The sequence below is a fragment of the Pleurodeles waltl genome, chromosome 7 (assembly GCF_031143425.1).
Source record: "Pleurodeles waltl isolate 20211129_DDA chromosome 7, aPleWal1.hap1.20221129, whole genome shotgun sequence".
Taxonomy (NCBI): Eukaryota; Metazoa; Chordata; class Amphibia; order Caudata; family Salamandridae; genus Pleurodeles; species Pleurodeles waltl.
The window spans coordinates 1,500,765,553-1,500,789,423 of record NC_090446.1 but is presented as its reverse complement, the minus strand read 5'-3'; the positions used below and the strand labels follow the sequence as shown (position 1 = coordinate 1,500,789,423).

General features: G+C 41.8%; 1 protein-coding gene across 3 annotated transcripts in view; it reads right to left on the bottom strand.

Annotated features, from left to right (window-relative positions):
* The window catches only part of LOC138246588 (ly6/PLAUR domain-containing protein 3-like), a 119,272-nt gene that overhangs the window by 16,567 nt on the left and 78,834 nt on the right, over positions 1–23,871 (bottom strand). For 2 of the 3 annotated variants that reach the window (XM_069201281.1, XM_069201280.1), the window contains exon 4: positions 10,905–11,051. In XM_069201281.1, the coding sequence (XP_069057382.1) occupies positions 10,905–11,051 (147 nt within the window). Of the gene's footprint in view, positions 1–4,773; positions 4,806–10,904; positions 11,052–23,871 lie in introns of those variants that run through there. The other variant, XM_069201282.1, reaches the window with a different exon arrangement.

The following is a 23,871-nucleotide window of genomic DNA, read 5'->3' as shown; positions in this document are numbered from 1 at the left end:
AAGGAATCTGTGGTTAGATAGAGTATCCATCAGAAAGAGTGTTACTGAAGGTAAGTACCTTGTTCTTCTCATGGATTCTTCCAATCACAGATTCCTTACCTTGTGAAAACATACCAAAGGTCCCACAGTAGGGGGGGCTGTGGAACAGCACAGCTCAGATCAGTAGGTTCTGTGGGGCTTAATTATAATATATCTGTCTTGAAGGACTTAACAGTCTGAGGCAATAGTGCTGTGTAAACATGTGCACTGATGTCTATGTAGCAGCCTGACAGATATCAGCACTCAATGTGCCAACACAGCAGTAGTGTACGTAGCTCTGGAGAAGTGAGCCCTCAGACCTTGTGGAAGCTGGTTATTAGCCAATAGAAAACAGTTCTTAATTAAGAAGACTATTCATCGTGAGATGGTACACTTCTACATTGCCCTTCATTGCTCCAGAGTACCCCACAAAGGGCTAATCTTTCACACGATTTTCCTTGTTGTGAATGATGTAAAAGCTCAGCGCTCTCATTGGGTCCAACCGATGAAATGTTTCCTCCTCCTTTGAGGGATGAGGCAGAGCAAAGAAGGTAGGAATGGTGATGGCTTGTCTGACATGAAAAGGTGTCACAACCTTCAGCAGCAATGCAGCATGAATTCTGCTACAAGAAAAAACGTTTTCAAAGTCAGGAGACATAATGAACAACTGTGTAGTGGCTCAAAGTGGTAAACATTAGGAAATGAGTTTCAAACTTTTAAGAAAACATATCAGAACAGGTGATTTGAACAAGGAAGGCTGATCCAGAAAATCTAAAAAGGCAGAGAGGGCCAATAAGTAGCCTTTACAATGTCAACTGCAAACTCTTACTGGTCCAAAGATAAAATGAACAACAAGAGAGCCAACAGGTTTGCCTGCAATCGGTCTGTCTGGCGGGTTCCGAATGAAGCCACAAATTTATTCCAGCACCTGTCATGCATTGATTTTGTTCATGGGTGCTTGACTGCCAAGATCCCATCAATGACTTCAAAAGGAGATTAAAGGAGCTCATTTTCAAGACTCTGACCTACTTTTGCAAAATAAGATTCTCCAGAAGCAGCTGTCTGATCGAGGGACAGGTCCTCAGGCCTATAAATTCTGGGTACCAATCCCTCCTCGCCTAATCTGAAACAACTAAAATGGCTTGGGCTCGGTCATTGCTGATCTTCTTAAGAACTCAGAGCAGGAGAGAAAATGTGGGAAGGCATACAGGAGCCCCATGCTCCACTCTAGGTTGAATGCATCTCAGAGATCCATCTTGGGAACTCCAGTGTGCAAAACAGTTGGCACTACGTGTTCTTGGCAGTGGTGAAGAGCTTGAACCAGGGCTTTGCCCACTGAGAGATGATGCCCTGCATCACCTCCAGGTGTAGCTGCCATTCATGATACACAAGGTGTCACTGGCTCAGTCTGTTATCTCTGGCATTACACTATCCCTTCGAGGATACACGTGAGGGCGATGCCCTGACAAATCAGCCAGTTACAGAGGTGCACAGCCTCCTGGAACAAGACCCAAGACCCCTCCATGTGTATTGTAGGACCACATAACAGTGGTGTTGTCTTTGAGAACTAGCACCAGCCTCCCTTTGAGGGTTGTCAGAAACATTTTCAATGTTTAGCAAGCAAACTGAGCCACATCTTGGCCATCCTGAATGGTTTGAGCCAAAGAAGCTGGTAAGGTTTCTGGAACCATGGTAAGACCTCACCAACCAGGTACCAGAGGGAATGGATGTAGCGACCCAACAGACCGCTCACTTTGACCGACAGCATGGCAAGACTGCTGATGAAAACATCCTTATACCAAATATTTCCATTCATTTAATGCTAGAAAGGATTTAAGAATTCACCTTATTAGCGGACACTTGCACAACCAAATTCTAAAGGTTTTGGATGATGAGTTAACAAATCAGGGTTTCACAGGGCTGGTATATGGTGATGCATGACTTGGATGGGTTGGAGGGCCATAACATGGTTTGCATCATTCTAAAATAGCCCTGCACCAAAAAATGAAATGCATTGGCAGGAACCCCGGTGACAGAGGTTCCTGCCAATGCTTGGTTGTCATATATAGCGGGCAATCTCTCCGCCAGAGGAACAGAGTAATTTATTCCACCCTCCTGGTGGGACGAGTGCCATCTACCAACTTATAAATGAGACCCCTAGTGTGAAGTCAATAGAGAGAGGGCTCAAACACTGTGCTGAAGACAGAATTAATGAAAGTTTTATAAATATTATAAATCATTTTAATGGGATGCTTGGAGACACAGCACTGGGCAGAGTTTTGAAAATATCACCCTGTGCCGACAGACTTGATTGGCTTTCCTGGCACTGGTGTTCAGAGTGTGGTATCAGAATATTGAGCTCAGAAATATCCTCTGACATAAATACTATGGCCCTATTTACGAGGCTGGCGGTCATAAGACCGCCAGACTCACCATGGCAGTCCTTCCGCCGCGGAGCCGGTGGTAAGGACTGCCACATCACGAGTTGTGGGGCTTGGCAGATGCCAAGCTTCCACAATGCTGCCTGGCCCACCAGTGCGGTCACACCGCCGCAGCCAGCGGTGAGCACCTCCAAGCCTCAGCTTGCCGGCCGGATTACATGGCAGCAAACTGGCAGGCTTTCCATGGTGGGCCCCCTGCCACGAAAACCCTAGCGGTCATGCACCCAGCAACAGGAATCTTCCCACACATGCACACATCCTCCCCCACAAGTCCACACACTCACAAACACCTCCCCACCCCTTCTTGCATGGATGCATTCACATACACACCCCTAAGCATATGCATAGATCCTCACAGACACCCCCACTCACTAGCATTTATCCACATAGACACACACATTCACGGAAACACACATTCACATTCACACTCATACATGCACACATTCACCACCCCCCTCTGCAGACACGCACACACACAGACACCCTCCCCCACTTTTTAGACACCCACTTACCTTCTGTTCCAAGGAGTACGTCAGGGAGGGGATGGGTCCTGGCGGTCTTGCATCGCCAGCACCACCACACCAGCAAGACTCGGCCACGTCGTATTACAGCTTGTTTTATGACAGGCGGAGTACTGCTGCAGTGGGGGTGCTGGCAATGCACCCGCCTCTGCACCACAGACCACAAAGCTGACGGATGGCTGCCAGCACTCATAGTATGGCAGTCTGGTGGCGGTGTGGCTTTGGCAGTCAGGGAAATTAACCACCAAAGTCAAAATGAGGGCCTATGTCCTACGCTAATAATTTAAAAGCTATATACAATGGGACCATATTTATGTTCACAATATTTATGTCAAACGATGTTGCTGTGTACAATATTCTGATACAGAAATGTTTTCAGTGATCATTTTGTATAAATGCATAAAGGTATGCGTTGTTTGTTGGTGCAAACATAGCCAAACAGCAGAAGAGTGCTATCCAGGGTCAAAGGAAAACATACAGCCAGTGAGTAAAGAGGTTGATAGTGTCTAGGAGCAGATTTATCTATAAAAGTCTTAAAAAACGTCTCTTGATGCATGCCCTAGCACGACTGTGTGGTGGCCCACTAGTGCATAGGCCCTAGGTGATGCCCTTTAAAACCCTTGTCCTGTCTAGTTTGCCTTTCACAAACACAGCAAATCCAGTGAATGCACAGAGATCTGTACTGATGAAATAAATAAATGTTGGGAACACTACAAATGTATGACACTCGTGTTTCACCGGATTGAATATACTTCACACCTGGGCAATCAGGAAACGCCGGCAGCCCCTTTGAAATCCTATGTGCAATTTGAATTGGTCACATGAAGCTGCAGATTCTCTTGGCACCTTTAGACTGGGTCTTGTTCCTGAACAATTTCTAAAACAAAGGTTGTGATTTTGAGATGCGCCACACATGATTTTGAATCTAGTCCTAAGTGTTTTCCACATGCCACTGCAATTCACCTGACAGAGGTGCACCTTTCTAGATGTGAGTAAGTGATTTCTATAGATCACTTGGAGTCCTGAATGTGGGTAAAAGAGTTCATAAAAAAAGAAGTGCAAAAATTGAGCTGTATGAAGTTTTGCACGCACACCACTCTGATTGCTCTTCAGAAAGGGCCTCAAGACATGGCTATTCGAACAGTGACCCTCCTGACCCCCCCCCCAAGTGCCTTGAGACCCTCACGGGTGAGTAGCGCGCTATAGACATTTTTTTGATTGATTGATTTGATTGATTATATATATACCATCTTCCCAGCCTGGTCGATGCATTCTTCCAGAAGGCCTGCTCAGTCATCGATGTGGTCCTAGGATTCCGGAGGCCCCTCTGTATCCTTTTCAGTTCAGATCACACTGGCAAGAGGTTTCTTCATGTCATTGCCATAGTCCCCTTTCTACCAACTCACCCCCTTGAACTTGTGTTTCTCTCCATCTGACTAATGATTTCAACTCAGCTAGCACACCCATTCACTCTACCCACTACACACCACAGTTCATTCTTCCAACTTCGAACCAACACTATTCGCCTTTATATCCATGTGGAAATGTTCACCCAAACAATCACTTGCCCTGTGCTCTCAACTGACCCCCAACTTTTAATTCACCAGTTTAGCCTGCATATTTGACAATTATACTTAAGGAGCACCAGGGGCGGCTTAAAGGAAATACTGCGTTTAGAAATAACTTATGGGTTTTAAAAGTACCTGCTGCAGAGTTCCTTGTGTGTCCAGCAGTTTTCAGGTAACAATAAAGATGTCAAGATATCTCTGGTGATTAATGTTCCTGCTGGAGAGAGATTGGAGCTTCATCTAGTGCCAGTTTTGACCTATCATAAAGTAGCACATAGGGTTAATATGCCTGCTGCAAAGGGCGTGTACCACGCAAATCACTGAAGTATATTTTATGTGGATTACTCTGTAGGTTACTGCTTTTGTCAGAGAAATACTTTTGTGACTTGCAGCTCATAAATTACACTCCTAATATAGCACAGTGACCTATGAACTGTAGTCAAAGAGCTGGATTTAAACTGCAGAGTATAGGTTAGAACGTTTTGTTTTTCCCCCAGCCTTTTATAATCCAAATTTTGCTAAAAAGGGTTAATTTGGGCAGAAATACATTCTTAGTAGTAAAGCCAACCCCTACCTCAGTGGTGCGTTTTAAATCCTGAGTTTGTAATTCTCCAGGCCAAACACTCTTAAAATATACTGCCTACAAGCATCGGTGACATGTTATTCCTACACTTTGTAATCCTTATTGTTTTATATAACATTTCTTATAGATTGATTTATACACCTATGCTTCATTGTCTTTGTGTAATGTGTGTCTGACGTAAAGTGCTCTGACACCTTACACTGGTATGAGTAGCACCTTAAAACGAATGAAATGCATGTGAGAGAGGGGCAATGGAGATATGAGGAGCCCTGCTAGAGGGTGAGGGTGAGGGACTCTGTGGAGAAAAGGTGACAGGGGAATCACAGAATTGTTGCGCTGGATGCCATCACAGCGCTAAAGCCAGCCGTGAGGATCAGCTCTGGCAGGCTATGGGGAGAAATGCCCTAGCTATGTTGTAAGCTAGATTGAGTTTTCATACTTCGATAACAGAAGGAACATCATACAGTGACAAATGGTTTGCAGGATGACCTACATGTTGGTGCAGTGTGATTAAAGTGTGCTGTTGGGCCTGATCAAGAATTCTGCCTTTGCAAAAAGTGTAGCAACAAAAAGTCAATTCGGACCAAGCGGGAAGTTATGTCTGCTAAGAGATCCCAGAGTTGAATACACAATGTGAAAGAATGAAGAATGTCTGGAGGGACGCAGTAAGATATTGTATCTATCCAACCCCAACTCAACCTGGCCTCCTGTGCTTCAAAGAAGACTTTGTTGAACACTTTGCATGTTCAAGATCAAAGCTCAGACCTTGGTGAGCCAGTGGTTCTAACCATGAAGGCTGCTCTTTGTCAGATGGATGTCTTGCTTCCCCTGGTCTTCAGAGACCTTTGAAGCTCTTTCTTTTGTTAGCTAATCAGAAAAGCATATGTTGTTCTGGACTGTTGTCAGGAGTCACAGTTGCCTAAAGACAGTAGTAGGAAGCCCCTTACAACTGGTGCAGGTTTTCCATCGTCTAACCTGAGACACACTAGTTAACCAATATTCAGCTTTTTCTGGTCCAAGACAATGACAGTCATCCAGTAGATCATGCTCTTATGCAAGAACCTTTATAGTTCAACATCCTCCTGCAGACCAGAGCTGGAAAGTGTCCTTTCTTGCTCTTAAAATCAGGAGCTGGAAGGCCGATATAACCATAGAGGTGAAGGCAACTATTTCAATTCTGTTCTGCTAGGCAGCAAGCGTTCTTCTCAACAAAGCAGGGCAAGATGTCTAACTCCATCTTCTGATCCTGACTAATTCTGAACAGCAGTGGGCATTTACAAGAAAGATCATGTTTGCCATAAGCATTTAAAAGGAAGATCTGGTTTATGATTGGTAAGTGCCTTTGGACAAATTATTAAGAAGAGTACATCATTTACAAATCATATTTCCCTCCAGTATTTTAAGGTCCAAGATCATGACCAGTTTTGCTAGAAATGCACAAGTCTCTTCTAAAATAATTCCACTATCTTCTGGCAAACCTAGTACTGTGCTTTTCACAGAGGAGGTAGGGGTGTTTGGGGGAAAGGTACACCTTTTTATAAGGCTATAGGGGAAATGTGTCAGGAATACAAGCCCAGGGCAGCCCGTGAATTATTTCCTAGTTTGTACACATGTAAACCCTTTAATGCTCTAGCGATTAAAGCGACTGCAGTGATACTGGTCTCCAGCACAAGGTATGGCTGGGTCATTCGCTTGCTGTAGCTTTGTCAGTAGAAAAGTAAAAAGGACAACTATTCTTCCTACAGATTTAGGGCAGTATGATGAACGTGGGAGGTCTATATCTGCTTTCAAAGCACATCACTGTTTAAAGCACCCATATTAAACTTAGACATTTTGTGAGATAGTATGAGCTGCACACATCACAGATTCAAAACAGGGAGGGACAACAATAAAGAACTACTGTCTGCTTGCCCGCAGTAAGTAATTGTGGGTGGGTTGGGTTCTGCTGATTGATACGTCACCTTTGACTACTTTTATTATTACGTGTTAATACGTGGTACTGAGTCTCTGCTTAATGTCAATAAAACCTAGTACCAAGGCCAGACTGGAAGGACGGGGCATCTTGTGTTTCCCCAGGCGGCTGGAAGGGTGGGGGCTGCTTTTGTTACTGGGGACCGGTTTTGTAGCAGTGCAACAGTTTTAAAAGCACTGCAAAGATCCTTGTATACTCAACAGTTTCATGAAACAGTAAAAGTGTTAAGATTACTCTGGTGATTGACGTACCTGCTGGAGAGACATCGAGTTTTGTCTCATGGCAGTTTTGACTCCTCTAAGATTGCGCAGAGGGTTAATATGCCTTCTGCAAAGAATGTGTACTGTGCAGATCACAGAAGAGTATTTCATGTACGATGCTCAGTGGGATATTGCTTTTGTCACAGAGATACTTCTGTTACGGTGCAGTTCATAAGTTACAATCATATTCTAACACAGTGTGCTATGAACTGCCATGCAAACTGCATCGGACAGGTTAGAAAGTTATGCTTTTGTCCCAATCTACGATCATCCTAATTTTGCCTAAAAGGGTTTGTTTGGGTGGAAATAAATTCTTATCAGAAAAGTCAACCCTAACCACTGTGTAACATTCTGAATCCTGAGTCAGTGCTTGCCTACACCAAACCCTCTTAAAAAATACCTAACAGTACGGATGACATGTGAATCCTACACCTTGATAGCCCCTTTTGTCTTATGCAAATTCTTCTATACACTGATTTACATACATATAATTTGTTGTATCTCTTTGTGTGAGTGAGGTAAAGTGCTCCAGCACACAACAGTGGTAAGAGAGCTGCTATAAAACAAAAAAAATACATATTAGAGAGGGGCTATGGAGAGATGAGAGAGACTGTAGAAGGTGATAGTGAGGAAATCATTTAACAGACCCGATAAGGGTTGCTGTCTCAGATGCACTGCAAGGGCATTGTTTACTATTCTTTAAAAACCAATGCAATTGATTATAAAATGACAAATGTTTTTGTAGAATGCATCCTTTTTGCCGTTTTTTCACAAATTTTCTTGAGGGGAAGAAACCCCACCCCAAAGCCCTATTGTAGTGGTTCGGTTTGCTGGCTATGCAACCTATGAATCTGGCAAAATTTGCCGGGGCAGCTTTGGGTTTCCAGTCCGGCCCTGCCCAAGACCCATGCTGATTAGACAGAACAGATAATTCACAAAAAAAAAAAGATTAACCTCTTAGCTGCTGGGCCTTTCCTCCCTCCCCCCCCCCAACCCAGTGCTGAGCCCTTTTTTGGGGTGGTTTGCGCTTAGGCCTTCATAACTTTTTGTCCACATAAGCTATCCACGCCAAATTTGTGTCCTTGTTTTCCAACATCCTAGGGATTCTAATGGTACCCAGAGTTTGTGGTTTCCCCTGGAGGAGACCAAGAAATTAGCCAAAATACAGTGAAAATTTCATTTTTTTCAAAAAAATGGGAAAAAAGGGCTGCCGAAGAAGGCTTGTGTTTTTTTCCCTCAAAATGGCATCAACAAAGGGTTTCTGGTGCTAAAATCACCATCTTCCCACCTTTCAGGAACGGGCAGACTTGAATCAGAAAACCACATTTTTCAACACAAATTTGGCATTTTACTGGGACATACCCAATTTTTACTATTTTTGGTGCTTTCAGCCTCCTTCCAGTTAGTGACAAGAATGGGTGTGAAACCAATGCTGGATCCCAGAAAGCTAAACATTTCTGAAAAGTAAACAAAATTCTAAATTCAGCAAGGGGTCATTTGTGTAGATCCTACAAGGTTTTCCTACAGAAAATAACAGCTGAAATAAAAAAATATTGAAATTGAGCTGAAAACAACAGCCATTTTTCTTTATGTTTTACTCTGTAACTTTTTCCTGCGATGTCAGATGTTTGAAAGCAATATACCGTTACGTCTGCTGGACTCTTCTGGTTGCAGGGATATATAGGGCTTGTAGGTTCATCAAGAACCCTAGGTACCCAGAGCCAATAAATGAGCTGCACCCTGCAGTTGGTTTTCATTCTATACTCGGTATACAACAATTCATTTGCTGAAATATGAAGAGTGAAAAATAGGTATCAAGAAAACCTTTGCATTTCCAAAATGGGCTCAAGATAAGGTTTTGAGGAGCAGTGGTTATTTGCACATCTCTGAATTCCGGGGTGCCCATACTAGCATGTGAATTGCAGGGCATTTCTCAAATAGACGTCTTTTTTACACACTCTCTTATATTTGGAAGGAAACAATTTAGAGAAAGATAAGGGGCAATAGCACTTGTTTTGCTATTCTATATTCCCCCAAGCCGATCGCAGCCCCCAGGGAAACCACACACGTATTGCCAAAAGTGATATATATATATATATATATATATATATATATATATATATATATATAGATAGATATATAGAGATATATATATATATATATATATAGACCTATCTCTATATATATATCTATCTACATAGATATAGCTATAGATCGATCCATAGATATATATATATATATATATATATATCTATATATCTATAGATCGATCTATCCATGTAGATAGATATATCTACATAGATATATCTATATAGATCTATATAGATATATATATATTTTTTTAGTTGTTGTATGGTTTCCTTGGGGGCCAAAATGGCCCCCAGGGAAACCCTACAACAACTAAAAAAAATATTGCCCCCACAGGGGGTCTCCCTCTGTCCATTTATTTTCTTTTTGTTTGTTTAAAAAAAAAAAAGAGAAATTCCGTGTCTCCCTGGGACCAAAATAAAAACAAATTAATCCATTTATTAACCCCCTCTCTGGTGTCGGCCACTGGTCGTGACCCGCACCAGGGAGGTAGTGCGGGCATCGGCCACTGGCCGACGCCCGCATTGAAGGGGTTAAAGGGACATCATCGTTGGGTGCAAATGTCAGTAAAAACAAAACATTTTAAACTCAATAAACACTGAAATTCACCAGAAGTAACGATATATCATACACAGTGCATTGCAAATATATATATATATGTATATACACACATACATAGACACACAAACACACACATATGTACAAAATACCCTTTCAGGTTTAAAGTGCTTTAAAAATTATCCATGACGAACTACAAAGGAACTAAGTATTTTGCCATTTCTACAGCAAGGTCTTTAAGCATAGGATTAGTACAGTGATATCCACGCCGAGCTTTAAAATGACAAAAGCCTTTTATCATTCCAAAGCTGTAGTACTCTGCTGGAGTGGTGTAAAGCTTTGTCATTTCACAGCTCAGCATGGATGGCACTGTGCTAATCTTATGCTTAAAGACTCTGCTGCACAAATGGCAAAAACCTTTGGGCCAGATGTACAGAGCAGTTTTCTGGATGCAAACGGCCCAATTTGCAGAATCGGGCTGTTTGCGATCGGAAAAATATTTTTACCGATGAACATAATGCAAAATGTGGTTCGGTAACTTACTTTTTAAATGCATTTCCTTTAAGAAAATAGGCTGCATATATAAAAAAGACTGGATTATTAAAACGCAACCACAGACATGGTGGTCTGCTGACATCAAAAGGCCACCATCCCTGTGATGGCTGTGATTCCTTATGGGTCACAAATAGCGAACTACTTCATTAATATTTATGAGGTAGGTTGATTGCGACTCACAAGGAATCCCTAAATTAAACTCAGTGAGTTTCATACACTAGGAATACCGCTTTCCTAACTGTAATATCGTAGAGAATTTGCAACTAGGAAATCGGTATGCCGAATGTTTGTACATCTGGCCTTTTGTCCCTTATTAGCTATATTACACTAGGTGGTTTACCTAGAACTATGGTGCCATTCCCTTGATAGCAGATTGGAGAGTGATCCGGGCATCTCACAACAGCAGCGTTCTGAGCGGAGCACCTGTCCTCTGAGGTACTGATGCAGGAGTAACATTCCTGATTGCTGGGGATCGAAGAGCTATTGCCTGGAGAAAAACAAAAGAAAACATGTTGATTATCGGCTCAAGCCAACATAGCATCTTTATATCAGTGAGGCCTAAACACACAAGACACTAACTACAAAAAACGTAGATGGGCAGGCTGGTTGCCCTAATGTTAGAGGTGCATACAGTGAATTATTTTTCACTGGCTAAATATTGGATTCAAGTACAGAGATGTACAGTCTCATTGATACAGGGCTTTATATCCAAGCTGCAGTTACAAAGGGGCACAAAGATGCTTTCTATGAACAGGTGTTACAAACTACAATGTGCTCTCTCGGTTATTGCAATTTCTTTATATGATAAAATGGGTGTTAAATGATCACACCTAAATAGGGAGATCAAGATATGTTCTTCAAAAGCTGGAAGAGTGTGGGCCTATATTGACCATAATTCAACACCTCCCAACAAAATAAACTTAAAAATTTACCAAAAAAACCAAGGTTACAGGGACGTTAGAGTTAGAGTCATATTTCACACTTACAAAACCAGTGACATTCGGCAGTTATAGTTATCTCAGCTAACTATAACTTGTGCCCCAGTAATGCACTGCTTATGACCTCATATATTACATCACTCCTGACATGGTTAACTATAATGTCCCTGTAACCTCTGTTTTTTTAGTGAATTTCTATTTTTTTTACATAAAGTAATTTTAATTACTATACTTTATTCCAACCAACCCTGCGCATGGCAGACATTCTTACAAAGCAGACACCAGTTAATTTCAGTCCGCAAACCCATACTCTCAAGATATTAGTTACAGACTACGTTATTTTAGATTAATATGTTACATTTTTTTGAGTCATTTTATTTTAAAATTTGTAAGAGACCCTTAAGTGGGATGAAAAAACTGCACAGTCTGTTAGAGGAGTGTGGGCAGCGTCATTAGGACCATGCCTAAGAACATGCAAGGTAAACATACATTGTTACTATAGTGTGCCACATGACTGGTATTTTACTGCTCCTTATTGTCATTGTATCCACATGTATGATACAACAAGGTACATTACATCCACATCCTGGCCAAGTTTCCGAGGTCCATGCATAATGTGCTGCTGTCCAAGTTTTTGCTTTGAATTCTGGGAGTTGTAGGCATGTTTCATCTACTATAAAACAGGACTACAAGTCTCAGAATTCAAAGGAAAACATCTGGACTGAATCAGCATATGGACCTGGAAAACTAGGCAGCTATAGATCTACAATAGCCCAGGAGTATTGGATTTGTCAATGACTGGTAGTAAGACTCATTGTGTCACGATTTGGTTTATAGAAGGTGCCAATACTGAGAACTGGCAGAACCATGTCCAGCTAAACACCTAGGGCCATATTTATACTTTTTGACGCAAAACTGCGCTAACGCAGTTTAGCGTCAAAAAATTTAGCGCCGTCTAACGCCATTCTGAAGCGCCATGCGGGCGCCGTATTTATTGAATGGCGTTAGCCGGCGCTACCAGACCGGCGCTGCCTGGTGTGCGTGGAAAAAAACCACGTACACCAGACAGCGCCGGCGTAGGGGGAAAATGGCGTATGGGCGTCTTAAAATGGGGCAAGTCAGGTTGCGTCGAAAAAATCGTCTTAACCCGACTAGCGCCATTTTTTAACGACGCCCATCCCCCATCAACATGACTCCTATCATTGTAAAGATAGGAGTCATGCCCCCTTGCCCAATGGCCATGCCCAGGGGACTTCTGTCCCCTGGGCATGGTCATTGGGCATAGTGGCATGTAGGGGGGCACAAATCAGGCCCCCCTATGCCACAAAAAAAAAAAAAAAAAAATACTTACCTGAACTTACCCTAATGTCCATGGGATGGGTCCCTCCGTCCTTGGGTGTCCTCCTGGGGTGGGCAAGGGTGGCAGGGGGGGTCCCTGGGGGCAGGGGAGGGCACTCTGGGCTCATTTTGAGCCCACTTGTCCCTTAACGCCATGCCTGACCCAGGCGTTAAAAAGCGGCGCAAATGCGCCGTTTTTGGCCACGCCCACTCCCGGGCGTCATTTTTGCCCGGGAGTATAAATACCACGTAAAGGCCTGGGAGTCATTTTTAAAGACGGGAACGCCTCCCTTGCATATCATTAACGCAAGGAAGGGGTTCACGCTAAAAAATGACACACACTCCGGGCACTTTGGCGCCCGAAGCGTCTAACGCCATAGTATAAATATGGCGTTAGTTGGCGTTAGTTTAGCGTCGAATTTGCGTCGAAAAAAACGACGCAAATTCGGCGCAACCAGAGTATAAATACGGCCCCTACTTTTTATGTACATTACTCATTTAATTTTGATAACTTTGCTTAGTAAAACAGACGTTTTACGACTGTCACCATTAATCGCGAATTTGGCGTGTTTCCAAAAAATGTAGATGATATATAACCTTATTTTGTGCACAATCTGTTTGGAAATCTTTTAATAAATTTGCAGTAGAAAGTGTTAGAAATATCTGTAATTGAGCTCTACATTTATATGGTATGGTTTCTGTTTAATGGGGACCAATTCTTTGCTAGCGGTCATCACAATTAATCTCAAAGTCAGCGTACTTTCAAAAATTAAAAAGTACATATAAACCAATTGTGAGAAAGTGTATTATTGGTAAGGGCAGGTAAGTACCTACACTTAGCAATAGGTATCCGATCCGACCTCCCGAGATCCCTCTTCGGATACGCGTTGCAGGAGACCTTGGTGAAGAATTCTACCTTTGGACTTAGATGACTTTTCAGGACAGAAATCTTTGTCTGGGCCAAAGCTAAATCTTGACGTCCCTGGAACCCTCCTTTGATACGCTGTGTGGGAAGTCCTGATCAACTTTTTACGTTTGGACTTTGTCACTTTTTAGAGCTTTTCTCTCCGACATCGGACGACCCTCTACAGCAAGCTGATTTCAAGTCCACGTCATACGATTGCCTTTCAGAAGCCACCGGTGAAATCCTGGAAGTCTGGGGCGCCGGAGCTTTTCAGAAGGACAAACCTGCAGGTCAGGCCAGGTCGCAGTCGATGTAAGCCTGCTTAACTCAAAACAGCGGGTCAGTCCCTCTATGGAGCTTTTTAACAAAATTTCTCCAATTCTGTATCTTCTTCCAGAAGGTCTTTGAAGTTCTTTTAGGAGTCCACAGCTCACCCCAAGGTTCCAGAACCTCTGAGTTGCTCCTTGAGGGGCTAGGACTCCAACTACCAGAATGCACCTGGGTCAAACTACAAAATGACCACTGGACAGTGGTCAGCTGGTCAGTTCCTTCAGAATTTGATGCAGGGGACTCTGTTTCTAGCTATATTTCACTTGTAGCAAGCAGGGAGTCCCTTCATGAACCTCTTGAAATCAGGCTAGTATTTTTTGTGGTGAAGCCATAGTGTGCAGCTGGTGCAGTCCTTCAGAGGGCAGTGTCGAGGTGCAGGTCAGGGGTCCTTCTTCTTCTGGTGTTGTTCCTTGTATGCTTCTGAGGTGTGTGCAGCTCTGCCAAATTTATCCTTGCTCCTGGGGTGAAAAGCAGGGTGGGCAACTGTCCAATCACAGGCAGGCCACTACCCTCTTAGATGACCACTTCCTGGGAAGTGTGGCAAAACTCAATCCCAGGAAGCAACATTCCCTAAAAATCCAAAATGGCAGAAACTTAATTTTGCAGGTTAGGTCTGGCTGAGCACCCCACTTGTGTGGCTAAAAATCCTTAGGACGCCCCTCTCCTGCCCTCTCCTAATCTAATCAAAAGGGCACCTGGTTATCTGTGTTTGCAGGAAATGGGGAAGGTCCAGAGCTGTTCCAAATGTCCTTCACTCCTTTGAAGACCAGTTTGGCTGCTCTCCACTCATCCTGTTTCATAATCTGCTGCGGCAGATCTCCTCCTCCAGGAACTTCCTTTGTGTTCAGCCCAGGCCCCTACACACCTCATCAAGGCAGCTTGGCCAGGCTGCCAGAGGCTGGCAAATCAGAGAAGAGCACTACAGAGCTGAAGTTGGCAACTTTCAGGTAGAGTTCTAAAAGTCTTTCTCTGAACTAGTTATATTAAATCCAACAATGGCATGTTGTGGGACTTATTATATCAATCAGTTTGATCCCAAACTTGAAATATCTGGCTCCTATTGGGACATTATTAATTAAAATAAAGTCTCCCCATTTTAGCTCATTGAGCACATTCACTACAGTGAGGGAAAAACAAATTTGGCTATTTTACCTCACCAGGGTTTAGAAAACAATTTTTATAAGGTCCCTGCTTATAGTTGCATAGCACCCAGCCCTACGGGCACGTAGGGCACACCATGGGGTGACTTATATGTACAAAATAAGGTAGTTTAAGACTTTGGAAGTACTTTTAATTCCAAAGTTGAATTTCCATATAACTTTAATTTAAAAACAGCCAGCAAGGCAGGCCTTCCTTTAAAATGACACCGGGCACCTCAGCAGTGCACTTACATATGCTGGGGCCTCTAAACCTACCTGCTCTACCATTTACTAGGGACTTATAGGCAGGTTGATACTGACAATTATAATTAGCCTAATTTGCATATCCACTTTACACAGAGCACTGGCTCTGGGACTGGTAAGCAGTACCCAGAGCACAGCCAAGAGTCAGTAACCGCCAGTATCTGTCCAAAAGGTTTGGGGGTGACTGTGGCAAAAAGGAGGACTTTCCTACACAGAAGTTAAACCTAATGTTTCACATGAGCATTTGACTGTAGTGTTATAGAAACTTTTAAATATCCAAGTAACACATTTGTGAACACATTATTTTGTTTTGTATTCATTTAGTCGCAACACATTCGGTTGTCGCTACTACGTTGTTGTTTGAGACAATCATGTGATCTCATAATGAAGTGATTTCACTGGACAAGAGAGAAAATAGTAATATTGTAGGAAGAACCACACCCAGTCTTCCCATTTGGATTCATCCTACAGACAGAGAGGGAGCTATTTTGGTTGTGCTGCTTCCAGTCCTGTTCAGTCGTTTTGTTATTTTATTCTTGTTATTTGAAAATAAAATGGCATTTACTTCATCTGAGCTGCCTGAAGAGCATGGAGAGGAAGTAACTTCTTCAGAACCAGACGTTACCCCAAAAAAGCAATCTATAGCATAGAACTTTTTTTTTGTTATCCATTCAGGGGAAAAAAGCTGTGGCGAAACTTGTGAAATGCAATCTATGCGACAAAACACCTTTATGAGAATCCAGTAAGAAATACTTATTTCCCTACAACAACTTTGCTTTATCATCTCAAAGCATATCACTACTGGCAGTATCAAAGAGCTCTGAGGGAGGAGAGAAGTACAGAACTACTGCACAACCATATGTGGGAAACATTGTGCCAGAAGAGGTAGGGAGTAAGTTGTCAGACCTTGCTCCAGAATTAAATTGAGTGGGGAGCTTCTGCCTGGATTGCAAAAGTGCACTAACCGTAGGGGAACAGTCAGTTACTTTGATGAAGAAAGCTGCTAAAAATCACAAGTGTTAATTTGTTTTGTTTTATGATGTCCTTTTCCAGTTTTTGCTACTTTTACGAACTTTGTTATTGGCTAGTTGTCATTTAATTTAAAACAAATAACAAAACATTTTACAAAACTTCCTGAAAAATACCAAAACATTTTTGAAAAAGTTACAGAAAACAAAATAATGTTCTCTTTACAACCAGCTTTTCTGATTTAAAAAAGATAAGATATATATGTGTGTTGATGTGTGCATAAGAATAGATGTATTGGTGAGTATATGAATTAATGGGTGGTGTATGTATGAGTGACAGAGTGTGAATGTTGCATGGGTGACTTACTGTGTGTATAAGAGCAAGTATGGAGGAGTGACAGAGTGCATGAGTTGTGCATGGTAGCCTGAGTGAGTGAATGTGTTCGTATATGGGTGAGTGAGTGCATGAGTGCTTAAATGGATGAGTGAGTGTGGTGTGTGCGTGTGTGTGTGCAAGCATGTGTGTGTGTGTGTCGGAATGGGTGTGTGTGCGTGTCGGACTGTATCCGTGCATGAAGGGGAGGAGTGTGTGCATGTATGCGGGCTTGAAGGGGGAGTGTGTGTGGATGTATGCATGTATAAAGGGGGGAGTGTGTGCATGTATGCGTGTCTGAAGGGGGGTGCATGCATGTATGTATGTGTGAAGGGGGAGCGTGTGAATGAATGCAGAGGGGGTAGAGGTGTGCATGAATGCGGAGGGGTGCATATGTGTGAGAGCGAATGGGTGTGTTTGTATGTCAGTGTGAGAGCGAGTGGGGGTGTGTGTCTGTAAGTGCCTGAATGGGTGGGAGGGTGTTTGCAAGTGTGTGGACGTGGGGGGTGCATGTGCCAGCGACAGGAATGGGGTTTCCTGGCGCCAGGTGTGTTACCGCCAGGGTTTTCGTGGCGGGGTAACTGCCGCGAAAAGCCTGTCAGTTTGCTGCCTCCTAACATGGCCGACGGTCTTAAGCCCGGACCGAACTGGTGGGACTGGCGGCGTTGTGGCGGTTTGGCTTTGGCCAAACCGCAAGACCCATAATGCGGCGGTCATTACCACCGGGTCCGCGGTGGTTAGACCACCACCTCGAGTGTGGCCGTCTTAAGACTGCCACACAAGTAATGAGGGTCTTAGTGTGAGTATGAGTGCATGTATGAATGAGTGAGGAAGTGCATGAGTTGTGTATGGTAGCTTGAGTGACTGCATGAGTGTGTATATGGATCAGTGGGTGAGTGTATGAGTGCTCTATGGAGGAGTGGGAGTGCATAAGTGGTGCATGGGACATTAAATAAGTGAATGAGTTCATGTATGGGTGACTGAATGAGTGCATGAGTGGTGTGTGAGTGACTGTAGAACTGCTGTATGGATGAGTGAATGAATGTGTGGGTGGTGTATGCATGAGTGATTTAGAGTATGAATATTGCATGAGTGACTTACTATGTTTATAACTGCATGTACGGAGGAGTGAGAGAGTGCATCAGTTGTGCATAGTAGATTGACTATGTGCATGAGTGCATATAGTTCAGTGAGTGCACGAGTGTGTATATGGGTGAGTGAGTAAATGGGTGCTGTCTGGGTGAGTCAGTGAGTGTATGAGTGCATGTATGGGTAAAGGATGAGTGCATGCATGACTAATTGACTGTATGTATGAGTATATGTATAGATAATTGCCTTAGTGTATTAGTGCTTATATGGTTGACTGAGTGCATTACTGTATGAATAATTGATTGAGTTATTCCATGATGCATGAGTGTGTCCATCAGTGAGTGACTGAGGCCCACATCATGACTTCAGCAGATGGAAACATCCGTTCGCCGAAGCCATGCGGTCATAAACCCGCCAATGCGGTGATCTTACCGCAAGGGCTGGTAAGAGTTTCCCGCTGGGTCAGCCCAGAGGGAAACAGCCCACAACATTAACGCCGGCTCATAATAGAGCCAGCAGCAATGTTGTGGTGTTTTGAGTGCAGCAGATAGTGAAAAGCGCGATGGGGCTGGCTATGGGGGCACCCCGCTGCCCATGCCAAGGTCTCCGCCAGCTTTTACATGGCGGTGCAACCATGTTAAAGCCTGCAGAAAGAGGACTCGTAATTCCCAGGGCAAGCGCAAGTGGATTGAGATCGCCAGCACAGCCAGGCCATCGGGCGGAAAAAAAGTGGGAATGCCGGTGGTCTGACCATGGCGCTTTTACCACGGTCATAATGTGGAGGCCGGACCGAAGTATTGGCGGCAGTATGACTGCCACCGCGAGTCTGGAGGTCTTAGGACCACCAGACTCGTAATGAGGGGCTAAATGTGTGAATGTGCTATGGGTGATTGATTGTGTGTGTAAGTGTGTGTATGGGTGAGCCGGTGAGCATGAGTGAGCATGAGTGAATTTATGGGTGAAAAAGTAAGCATTTGAGTGGTACATATGTGAGCATGAGAGTGTATGAGTGGGTGTATAAGAGCACGAATGTATGTATGAGTGACTTAGTATATGAGTGCCTGTCTGTGTGAGTCAGTGAGTGCATGAGTGCATCTATGCATGAATGGATGAGTGGTTGAGTGCATGCATGAGTGAATGACTGAATGTTTATGTCTGTATGTGTCATTGATGCAACTATGGTTGAGTGAGTGCATCGGTCCATGAATGATTGAATGGATGAGCATCTGAGTGGTGCATGTATCACTGTATGACTGCATCAGTGACTGTATGAGAGAGTGGTTGAGTGTATCAGTGTGTGTGTGTGTGTGTATGAGTGACTGTGTGAGTGAGTGTGCACATGAGTGAGTGACTGTATGAGTGTGCGTATGGGTGATTGACTGAGTGTTTGAGTGCCTGCATGGGTGAGTCATTGAGTGCATAAGTGCATGTATGGGTGAATGAGTAAGTGCTTGAGTACATGTATGTGTGAGTGACTGAATGTATAATTGTGTGTATGGCTGATTGAGTATATAAGAGTATCTATGAGTAAGTGAATACATGAATGGGGGAATGACTTAGTGCACAAGTGTCTTCATGAGTAAGTGACTGAGTGTATGAGTGAGTGAATGAGTGAGTGGTTGAGTACATGCATGAGTGAGTCATTGTATAAGTGTGTATAGGAGATTGACTGAGTGCATGAGTGCATGTATGAGTGAGTGAGTAACTGTATTAGTGCATGCATCAGTGACTTACCGAGTGTATGAGTGTGTGTATATCTGATTGACAGAGTTGATAAGTGCTTGTATGAGAGAGTAAGTGAATGCATCTATATGTGGGTAAGTTTCTCACTGTGTTGTATTGCTGATTGGCTGAGTGTATGAGTGCATGAATGTCTGACTAAGAAAATCTATAAGTGCATGTACGAATAAGTGAGTGGGTGCATTAATGTGTGCATTCAGTCAGTGACTTGATACGTTACTGGGTGTATAAGTGATTGAGTGAGTGTATGAATGTATGTATGAGTGGGTGAATGGGTATATCAGTGTTGTAAGGGTGAGTGATTGAGTGGTTTAGTACAAGTATTGCTGAATCACTGAGTGCATAACTGCATATAAATGTAAGTGTATGAGTGGAACAGTATGTGTATCTGTGACTGAAAGCATCTTTTAACATATGAGTTTAAGTGGTGTGTGTGTAAGATCATTTAAATACAAAATAAACATAGGAAACTAATCGAAACATATAGCATAAGGCCTGTATATTTAAAAACATTGTCTATACCTATCTGTAACCAATATGTATATGTTAGAAAAACTCTTTTCATAAAACATCGTTCAACTACACCCGCTTTTGGAAAAGACAAAGAGCATAGAAATATATTAGTAATTAATCTTCAAACATAGACAAATATTACAATATTCATTATGAATATTGAAAGAATACATTGTTCATATATATTTGATTGATTTACTCTTCTCAGCTTTTATACTTGTTCATCTAAAATGATGATTTCTATTAAGCATCCAAAAAAACACAACTAAACGTCACTGCTACAAATAGATAAAGCAATTTCTGGTTTTCCTTCTAAGAATGCATCCACTAAGCTTTAACCACAGTGTCTTATCCACTGGGGGATCTGTCCTTTAAGAAGAGGAAGCCTCACACACCTAATAGTGTCAAGCTACATTATCGGCTTTCTCTCCCCACCCTGGTAGGACAGTGCCACCAGGGCAGACTCAACCTCCTGATGGATTCAGAGCTGGAAGGAATTTTTATATAAACTAAATATAAACCATCTTTTTTGAACAGTAGAGAAAAACAATCAATGGATTGTGAAAAAATCAACACTGCACAGTGAATCACTAAAAATAAGTCATAGTATGCTTCACACTCACTACATTTCATTAATCACTTCTCTTGGGTGTACCTGCTATAATAAGCTAAACATTCTGTTTGTAATATTGTTTTTCAAATATTATATCTGGTACAATATCTGAAAAAATATAAAATGCTGTTAAATTTTACAGATGCAACTGAAAATATCATCCTTGCTATGCCAAATGATGTGTACAGTGTTGATAATACATTTTATATACACATATAGTTACATAGCATGTACAAGTTTGCTTGAAACAAAATGGGACCTTTTCCTTAGTTTAGAATTAATTGTATTATTTCATTTTGAAGCTGCTGTAATTACAACACCCTTCCACTTTCAGAATTGATTTTGTCTGTATTCCATTTCTAGAATATTAAAAATTATTTTGCGGTTTGAACATGTTTTTAAAGACATTACATTTAAGAGGCCGAATATTATCTATAAAACAGATAAATCACATGGAGAAAATTCTATGTACTCTTCTTTAATAATGGTTTTTCATTAGAACTTTGGTTGCAGAATAAGAAGATAATAATTTTATAATTTGAAGGGGAGTTTCTGTTTTATGTTAGGTTTCTGTCATTGCGCTGTGTCCATCTGCTTTTGCTTTTCAAATACACAGCGTTGTGTCCAGAGGTTATATTCAGACCTTCATGAAAGATGATAGCCAAGGTAGTGAAAGTTCTTGCTAAAAATCATATTTGGCCAGCTTTGAAGTTAATAACTTCAGTTTGTAATTTGGAACCGTCTGGTCTGCATCGTTGCAGCATTACAATAATGTATTTCACTGTTCTTCTTAGAAATAAAGAAGAGGCATAGTCTTATTACAGCTCATATTTTGGTAAGCATTTCTATACAACTTCTCAAAAGCCACACTTTTACAATTTGGTAACGTTAAGTACAGAAATCGTTCACAGTCAAAGTCAGTGGTAGAGGTAGAAGAGCAGTCTTCACACTCATTGGTCCATTTGTAACTAAGTCCAATTGTAACTAAGTCCAAAAAGATCATCAATATTTAGTTCTTCTTATAAAACTCCAAGCATCACCATAATAAATTCCTGGATATCTTGCTGAGTATGCAGAGTAAATATTATAGATCCAGTACATATCTAGAAGATTTCAGATTCCTGAAGTAGAATGTGTTACAGTTCTGTTATTCATTAAACGCTGCATCAAAGTATGTAGAGCAGAACACATTCTCTCATCTGAGTTTTGTTCAATTTGGTTTAGTGTGTGGTGTAAATTAAATAGTACATTGAGAACGATACTGGCATAGCAGTTGACTCCTGAACTGTTTTCTAACTGGTATCCAAGAATTTCACTATCATTTTCCAGTTTTCTTTTCTTAGCACTGTTTGTTCTCCTTCTGATGTTTCTTTCTTTCAGCATCCATGGACGGTTTTGTAATCTTCTGCTCTGGGCACAGTACACGTTTCTCATAAAGAGGGTACTGCCCTAAATGAGGATTGTAAGGACTTCTTAGACGATTATACTCTCAGACACACTTTACGTCAGCACTAACCTTGCTTTCATCAAAGTAAACTATAAACAAACCAGGCAAACTTCTAATTGTTAACAATGCTACATATGACATTCCTTCTTTGAAAACAGAGCTTCCAATGTTAACTAAAGGCACATCTGAACTTAGACCGTGTGATTTATGGATTGTTACTGTATATGCTAATAACAGAGGAAACTGTTGTCTTTGAATGTATAAGCCTTTTACAAGTAAAGACCGTACAACACACCAGCCAATCTTCTTAACATCATCTAACTGTCCTCATCTCTATTTGGAAAGTTAATAAAATCAACAACTTTTACCACTGCACCCTTTACTAAGCCTTTGTCAACATTTAAATTGAACCGCAAAATAACTCCACAGTCCTTACAGACATGGAAATGCTTTTACACTCCTGCTGATTTTGATACAGATTTTTCCAGAGAATCCAATTCTGTCTGTGGTTTATCTGGGACCAATATTGTAACTCCTTGATGTTACATTTTATCAACAGCTGTTAATTCCAAAATTTCTTCTTTCTCCAGTTTAAGTAACTGTTCATTAAAATTTGAGCACTCTTGAAGGATTGGTAGTAAACAAACTATAAACTTTTGTTCTTTGATGAAATTGAACATTAGTTCTGCTGCAGTTACTGGAGATGAAAAGACAGTAAGGCAAGTGTCCCCTCTTTTGTAAGAACTCCTAATCTAATGTCTTTCGGTATGTGTCCATATTCTTTATCTGATGTGTGATACATATTTTTAATTAATTATTTGTACTCAAAGTTTAGCTAGATGTTCACATTGCCAATACTTCCTAGGGAATTCCTTGTTTCATTATGCAGAAGAGTTTTGAAAATTGGTTGTCCTTTTACAGTGGTAAGTTGGAGTAGATCTCCAAAGACAATTAGATGTTTTCCTTCAAATAATCCATCATAGTTACTTCTTAAAACTTTCTGCATTTGTAAGTGTATGAAAGCAAGCATTATGTTTGATACCATGCTTACTTCATCAATGATAAGAAGAGTCATCTTTTTCAGCACTCTCAATACTTCATGGCAGCATCACCAGAAAACTTCTGATACCCAGGTTTAGTGTCACGCTCTATGGGGGGCATTAAATGTTGACGCAGAGTAATTCCCTTAACATTATGTGCAGCTACTCCTGTTGGTGCTGACACAACACATGACCAATTTGTATCAGTAGTTTTTTGTAGGTAACTGGGGAGAACTTTAATTAAGAAACTTTTTCCAGTACCAGCTTGTCCACCAATGTACAGTAATATGGGGTTATATGTTGAACAGTCAAATAGTTTTTTATCACAGAGAAATACATGTTCAATTTTTGCTTTAATTTCATTGAAAATGTCTCTTTGTACATTATTTAGCTGTTCAACTCCGTGTTCTAAATTCACAGTTTTGTCTCTTGCTTGCTGCATTGCAGTCTCTACTTCATTCATTGCTATCGGTGCTTCATTGTGAATAACTGGTTCCCCAAGAGAATCCAGACTTCTTGGTGGAGATCTTTGACTGCTCTGTGAACTCTCCCTAGCTATTTCAGCTGCAATAGTTTCTTCTTGTTCAATCTCATCTTCAACATCTGCAAAT